Source organism: Nematolebias whitei, chromosome 1 (assembly GCF_014905685.2).
Source record: "Nematolebias whitei isolate Nwh7 chromosome 1, NemWhi1, whole genome shotgun sequence".
Taxonomy (NCBI): domain Eukaryota; kingdom Metazoa; phylum Chordata; class Actinopteri; order Cyprinodontiformes; family Rivulidae; genus Nematolebias; species Nematolebias whitei.
In genome coordinates, this window is record NC_056498.1 from 13,568,920 (window position 1) to 13,576,979 (window position 8,060).

The window sequence follows — 8,060 nt, forward strand, 5'->3', positions numbered from 1 at the left end:
AGTCAATTTCAACATGACTGAGCGCTAACATATCTACGACATTTTTCCCGATAGTGCTCTGCCCATTGCTTTCGTTTTGCCTTTCAAAGATATGTGCACTCAGACACTTTGGACTTGAGCATGAAAACAGTTACGTCCAAACAAGGTCAACACATACAACAACGGTCATTTGGACCGAGGATGAGGTTGGCCTGCTCCTACATGTTGAAAAAGGTGAGAACTGCTGTCCACCATTGTTACTGGTGTTCATCTACTCACAAAAGCACAAATAAACTACTGACTGCAGCCGTCCGTCCTGCACACCGATGCCAAGCTAAAAGTCTCCACGCTGAGAAATGGACTCACAAAGCTTTAAGAGAAAACTGCTGTCGTCATGTACATAGTGGCTGGACTGGGAAGCTCAGGTCTCACCTCCTTCTACAGGTGTGCAGTGGAGAGCATCCTGTGCTCCAGAATCAACGTGTGGCACGGAGGCTGCACAGCTGCAGAAAGAAAAGCTTTGCAGAGAGTGGTGAAGGCTGCACAGAAGACTGTCAGAGTCAGTCTCCCCACCATCACAGACATCTACACCTCAAGATGCAGGAAGAGGACCACCTGCATCATGAAGGACCCCACTCACCCAGCACACACATTTTTTGCCCCACTCCCCTCAGGCAGAAGGTTGTGGAGCATTAAGTGTAGAACCACTAGACTGAGAAACCTGAAGCTGTTAGACTCAGGGATATCAAACCAGGATCACTGTAATGACACTTTACTTGGACTGAGTCACGTCTGTGTTGCCCGCCTGCTAACTAGATTACTTAGTTGCTGCTGGTTTTTAAAGATGATGGGGGGTTACATCAGTAGCATTTTTGCTAGCATTATTGTATTGCTTCACGTGCTACATTAATACTGACAGTCGTCGGCAGGGAGGGGGTATTCAGTAGGCAGGGCGCTCGGTTCTGTTGACGGGGTGCCCCACTTGTATAATGGTAGGGGAAACACTAGGTTACATGACGCTGTCGTTGCGTTGCTGCGTTTCAGCCATACGGTTAACTCGGGTGAAACACAAGCACCTGTTAGTTTGAAGGTTTTGATGATCTACGGCAGCAGAGAAAACCAGAGTACCAGCAGTGAGAGGTGGATGTACAGAAAGACAAATGAGTTGTAATTCATGTGCTCTGAAGAGCTCACTTTCTTCTGATAAACAGCTGAAGATGCCACCAGGTGTTTGCGAGGCCACCACCTGTGTATGAGTAGCACACTAGCATTCAGCTAGCTAAAAGCTATGTGCTAGACCTCTGGGTTCTTAGCTCGGATCACTGACACAATTCCACAACCCTGCTCACATAGAACAACACACGGGCACTCACCTCCAGACGTCGCTGCCCTTGGAGAAGGTCGAGGACTTGATGACCTCTGGGGCCATCCAGGCGTACGTGCCGGCTGTGCTCATCTTGGTGGTTTTGTGCCACTCCCTCGCCAGGCCAAAATCGGTGATCTTCAGAGTCAGACCCTCCATGCACTCGTTCTCTATGGGCTGAGCCAGAAGGACTGGAGGAAGGGACAAGAAAGAAGAAAAGATCTGTGAAAACTTTGTAGAACAGTGGATTTATTTTGTGGGTTTCAGGGGTTCCGGTTTGTAGAAAATGCACCGGGGCAGGCTAACTTTACTCTTGTTTGTCTTGTAATAAAAAAAATGTCATGCCTGACTGGGCTTGGTCTTCAATGGTCAGATTCATACATTCTCAGTTTCTTTCTCACTTCCTCTTCTTCTTGTTTGTTTTTCAGCTGCTTCAAATCAAACAGACGTAAACAAGATTCTGCAAACTCCTATAACATTGTTTACTCTCTTGGACTAACCAGTGTTAGTAAAAATCTCTGTCCACTAAAATGATCAGACAAACAAGCTTCCAAGAGTGTCATAGCTCTGTGTTAGATGAAATGCTAATGAAGTTGTATGCACGCTTGGGAATGGAGCCAAACTGGGACGTCTCCACCGCAAGTGACTGGAGCTGTGTCATCTTATAACAGGCTCTACATGTTGGTCAAACTGGGACACATGTATTAAAATAAGCACACACAGTTTGCTCACTCCTGTAGATGCTGAAGCTAATACTTGGGAGGCTGAAACTAGTGTTTTATTTCCTCCTACACATCTCCATCCCCTCTCGCTCTCTCAGATCCTCCTCTTCACTACACCTCCATGGACCCTCTGCCCGCCTCTCCACCATGGGGAGCAGGGCCTTCACCTGCTCTGCCCCTCATCTCTGGAACTCTCTACCCCCCTGACTTATGAAACACCACCTCTCTTTCTCTATTCAAGACTGCTCTGAAAACGCATCTCTTTAGACTCGCTTATCCTCAACTTTGCTGTATGTATTTTATATTCTTTATGTATTTTATATTCTTTATGTATTATACTTCAATTTATTCCTGTTGATCTTTGCACTGTGCTGGATTGTTTTCACACAATCTCTCTGATATGTTTCTTACTGTAAAGTGTCCTTGGGTGTCCTGAAAGGCACTTTTTAAATAAAATTATTATTATTTTCAGTTAAAAGCCAAATGTTTTTATGTAGCTAAAGGACTAAGGGACTTATGCAAACCGGGTTTACAGTCACAAATTTTAATGACAATTTGGATATACAAACAGAAAAACAGAAATGGAAACTTAAAAAAGGAAATGAAAGGGGAAAAAAAAGCTAACCTTACGTGGTCACTTAAGACAACTTTTGAAAAGGAGTTAATGCACAGCAGTAACAAAAATAACTTGTACATCACTTGATTTCATCTGTCTGACAGATTAGTGCAGTGTCTGCAGTATTGCAGACTTTGTACTGGTCCGTTGTGGTGAAGAGAGAGCTGAGCCATAAGGCAAAGCTCACTGTTTAGGTCAGTCTACGTTCCTACCCTCACCTATAGTCTTGAACTCTGGGTAGTGACAGAAAGAATGACATTGTGGATATAAGCGGTTGAAATGAGTTTCCTCTGCAGGGCAGCTGGACTCTCCCTTAGAGATCGAGTGAGAAGTTCAGTTATCAGGAGAGACTCGGAGTAGAACAACTGCTCCTTCACATGGAGAGGATCCAGTTGATGTGGTTCAGGCATATGGTAGGGATGCCCCCTGGGCACCTCCCTAGGGAGGTGCTTCGGGCATGTTCGACAGGGAGGAGACTCCGGGGAAGACCCAGGACAAGCTGGAGCGACTACGTCTCTCTGTTGGCCTGGAAACGCCTTGGAGTCCCTCCAGAAGAGCTGGAAGAGGTGCTGTGGAAAGAGATGTCTGGATCTCCCTGCTCAAGCTGCTGCAGAGGGTGGAAGGAAGGAACGGTGAAAGGAAAGAAGGGCAGAAGGAAGGAAGGAAGGATGGATGGACGGACGGACATATGGAAGGATGGATGGATGGATATATGGAAGGATGGATGGATGGACGGATATATGGAAGGATGGAAGGATGGATGGATGGATGGATGGATGGATGGAAGGATGGAAGGATGGATGGATGGACGGATATATGGAAGGACGGAAGGATGGATGGATGGATGGATGGATATATGGAAGGATGGATGGATGGATGGATGGAAGGATGGATGATTTGATTTCTTCTTGATTCTAGGGTTGGGTGATTGAATGAATTCATCCACCGAGGATTGCAGTCCATCAGGCAGAGGATTTTTAATGACATCATTTCCTGCCTTATTTTAGCTGACGTTAACCTGAAAGCACCTGTACAGCTCAAATCCAAATCCAAACACGTTGCAGTCCACCCTGATGGTGTGCAATCAACCTCGTTCATTTCCCAGTAGCTACTGTTCTAACTTCCTGTCGGGCACTGGTCCACTTTTTTGTCGCACGCTTGACTGCATCTGACCCTGTGTGGACAGGTGCTGTCAAAGACGAGCAGGACTTATTTATTTAAATTAGCAACAGTTTTAAAGAAAAATTCATTAAAAAAACGGACAAGACATTTGTTTAAAAAAAAAAAAACCAGTGTCATAATGCACGTACAATCAAGGGGAGAAAAGGCACAATTATTAATCCTACGCTAAATAAATAACTTCCTTAAGACTCTAAATTTGAAATTCGGACCACAGGTAGTAATGATCAACCATGACTAAGAATTTAAACCCATAAAGGAAAGAAGTGTATAAAATACTGGCTTTACACTGTGGTTTAGAAGTGTTACTTTATTAGACGCCTGTCAGTCAGCTGTCAATCATAAAACAGCCCAGACTGCAGCGGATCAGCTGATAATGATCACCAGGACCCGTCACGGCAGCTGTTTCACAATCAGCTATCAAATGTTCAACACAACCTCCGACACACGTCCTCCTCAGGCTTAGAAGAAGACCAAGTAGTTGGAAGACATTTTTCCTGCAGATGTTGTGAGCTGCAGCCTGCGACATAAAGACCTCATGTTAGAGGTTCACCGAAACGAGAGCTGGTCGGCCATTATTTGCAGGAGTTCGTGACTCAAACCCGGTTTATTAACAGGAAGTTGTGCTGAACTTTGTTGCGGTTAGGAAGTATGTAAAAGCTGTGATTCATACACACCATCCACTGTTACCAGGGTTTTACAAATATTCAATACAGCTGGTAAAATAAAGTACATTTTGAAATGATACATATATACAGTAGTCCTCGCTACTTCGCAGTTCATTTTTTGCAGATTTGATGTACTACTTTTTTTCCCCCAAACACAACTGGCTGATTGATGGATGAGCCATGGGCTGTTTACTTAAAATAAAATATTTTAAATTATTTTGCACCGTGTGCGCAGCCCACATGTGCAGGGGAAAGCTCCCTCCTGCAGCTGATCAGCTGATCTCCTTCTCTGCCACACACACATTTCTCCTGCTGCAGCAGTTTTGTGAAGGGTTAACCCTTTGCTGTCCAGATGCACCGAGCAACTTTTGTCTTCCAACTTAAAATTCAAAGTATGTCACATTGTAAAAATCATCATAATCACAAAATATAAAAGTGTTAAAGTTATTTTTAATTATTTTAGAACTTCTATGTTCAGTAGTTTCAGTGTAATTGATGAAGAAGAACATTTCTGCTCCGTGCCACAGAGCTGAAGCTGTGTGACATCCCTTTGATGTCCTGCTGCACTTCTCTTCTCTACAATTTAAATTTAAATACTGTAACATTTTAAATAAACAATCCATGCTGTATGGATTGTTTATTTAAAATGTTACTGTATTTAAATGTAAATTGTTGAGGAAGATTGGGAGTAACAGGTGATGAGTGTGATTACAGCCTGGGACATGTCATGACAAAGTTTACTGAACTTAGACTACTGTATCCCGACTTTGCGGTGTTTCACTTATCGCGGTAGGCGTGGTCCCAAACACCCGCGATAAACGAGGGACTGCATTACATGCATTATACATGCATGCAAACATGCATGCATGATATTGCACACAATCTCGTGGATTTGTGAGATGTCACGCTCGGCTTTTGTGTTATGAACGACTCTCAGTAACTGCCACATCAAATTTTAACGCAATATTTGTAAAACGGACTAAATTATAATCCTGTTCACGAGTTGTAAAGTCAGTTAGCGGTGTCAGCCATCTTGAATTTTGCTGCCTCCAAAGTAAAGTTATAACAATTAAACATTTCATTCAAATCCATCCAATGGTTCAAGGGATATTTTGCTAACAGACGCAGTGTTGGCTCCGAACATGTAAAAACGTGTTCAAACTGTCAGCGCACAGAGTATGTGCAGGATATCAGTCTAAGCTAGTTCCACCCAAAAGTTTGGTTCACAGTCTTTAAAATGGCTGAACTAGAGGCATTTTTTGTTTGTTGTGTCAAGACATCTTGAACTGGGTTGACTCCACCATGTAAGCAGTTGTAGACGTACATCTCAGGATTACTTTCTGAAAGTTTCAATACAATTTGCTCACTGGTTAATAAATGTTTTCTGAAGCCTGTGCCTTTTGATGATTTGTAATGAAAACTAACACAATGAACAAATCAAAGAGAAAGAACGAAACGTGCACCTGGTGAGACGTGCTGCCGACATGTCAAATGTCTTCAACAAAAACACATTAGGACAACGGGTGTTTTGTAACTCTGTGGAACGGGAGAACTCACAGAGCGAGTTTCAGTGGGGACAGAAGACGCTGAGGACAGAACCCTGGATCACGTGTCTCAGAGTGAGCAGCAGACTTGTGTCTTCCTCTTTACTGACAGGCTGCCCATCGCTGGGAGCAAAGGCTGCCGTCAACCTCAGGGAAGAAAGCGTTCACCCTTTAGAAGGAACTTGGACTCCTGCTATATATACAGTCACTTTCCAACTTTCTGAAGCCAGCGCCTTCTGCTTTGGTTTAGGTTTATTGTCATATGCAGGTCAACGAGGTCAACAATGCAATGAAATGCTCAGGACGAGAAGAACCGTCTGGAGTTGCCAAAAAACAACAACAAATACCAAAGCACGCAACAAAAATACAAAAACAAGGCGCCAAAAGAGAAAAACCCATCTACAATAGCAAGCAGTGAGGTTCTGTTAACAGCATGGTACTGTTATGTCCCTCTTCCACCACACCGACTCAGCCCCAACTCTGCTCAGCTCGAGTGCTATTCCACAGTACTTTTTAGCTGATTCGGCCCTTTTTTTACCCCTGCTTCTCTGGTGGGACCGTTCGAGCTGAGTCAGCACCTAAACGTGACGTCAGAACACCGTCGGTCACTGATTAGTCAGGAGGAGTCACTGGATCTCAAACTTTTCACCGATCCTCCATTTGCAATTTCTCGGAACTCGGAGCAGCGGCTGGATCTGTTTTTAAGATTTTAAAAACAATCATGACAACACCGGGTTTAATGCTGAAGTCCAGGCGTGTTTTGTGTTTGGTGACGACGACAAAATTCAGAGCGAGCGGAGTCACCGCGGAGGATCATACGAGCTGACGACCAGTTGAAGCAGGCGAGGCCGGGGCCCGGACAGCGGCCTCGCCTGCTCACAAAGGCCAGATTCTGAGCCCTGGCAGACGGGAGGACCAGGACTGAGGGTGGAAACTTTTTTTTTTTTTTTTTTTTTTTTACATTTTCTTTTTAAGAAATATAGTTTTTTTTTAATCAGTGAGAATTAAAAATAAATAAACGGTGCCGGCTTTATCATGAAATCCTGTTTTCACTTTGACTTTATTAAATAATATGTTAATTAAAAAGTTAATTCAGCTGAAAAATCATAAAAAGACAAAATTATTGGATCTCTCAGGAATATTTCCCTCAAACAAGTTTAAAGAAGAGACACAGCCTTTGGTTTAACTTTATTCTAACCCACAAATTTACAAATCACAAAAGAAGAATTACACTTTAAATCAAAGCTAAAATAATGTGTAACCAAGAAACAAAACCACATATCTAAATTGAACAATAAAAGAAGACACGAGTGCAAATACATCAAATAATGAAGAAAAATATGGAATTTCAAATATAGATGTTTTTGTAGAATCTGGTTCATCAGATTTAATTCAGTTTATTTATACAGCACCAAGTCACAACAGAAGTCATCTCAGGGCACTGAACAGAAATATTCATATATAAAAATATTAATTTTACATTAGTTATCTGAGGAACAGACCGCTTTGTGTTTAACTCATCACTGAACTCTCACTCTAAATGGTGAACTAAAGTTCATTAAAAGTTAATTAGCAGGATTTTGGATTCTGGACACGCTTCAAGAACCAGTCCTGAAGTGCGGTGCAAATCCCACGTGTAAAGAACTGATCTGAGCAGGGCTGAGTAGGAGCAGTGGAAAAGGGAGGTGTGGTTCTGTTAGAAGCATGGTTCTGTTAACAGCATGGTTCTGTTAGCAGCATGGTTCTGTTAGAAGCATGGTTCTGTTAACAGCATTGTTCTGTTAGCAGCATGGTTCTGTTAGAAGCATGGTTCTGTTAGCAGTGAGGTTCTGTTAGCAGCATGGTTCTGTTAGCAGCATGGTTCTGTTAGAAGCATGGTTCTGTTAGCAGTGAGGTTCTGTTAGCAGCATGGTTCTGTTAGCAGCATGGTTCTGTTAGCAGTGAGGTTCTGTTAGCAGCATGGTTCTGTTAGCAGCATGGTTCTGTTAG

General features: G+C 43.1%; 2 protein-coding genes across 2 annotated transcripts in view; one reads left to right on the top strand and one right to left on the bottom strand.

The window, feature by feature from the left end:
• The window catches only part of LOC119414734 (neurexin-2), a 1,264,057-nt gene that overhangs the window by 1,012,211 nt on the left and 243,786 nt on the right, over nucleotides 1-8,060 (top strand). The gene's annotated exons all lie outside the window — the stretch shown is intronic.
• LOC119408326 (mitogen-activated protein kinase kinase kinase 11) overlaps nucleotides 1-8,060 on the bottom strand; it is an 85,305-nt gene that overhangs the window by 34,493 nt on the left and 42,752 nt on the right. Inside the window, exon 2 of the mRNA XM_037675126.1 lies at nucleotides 1,353-1,533. Coding sequence (XP_037531054.1) covers nucleotides 1,353-1,533 — 181 coding nt within the window. The remainder of the gene's footprint in view (nucleotides 1-1,352; nucleotides 1,534-8,060) is intronic.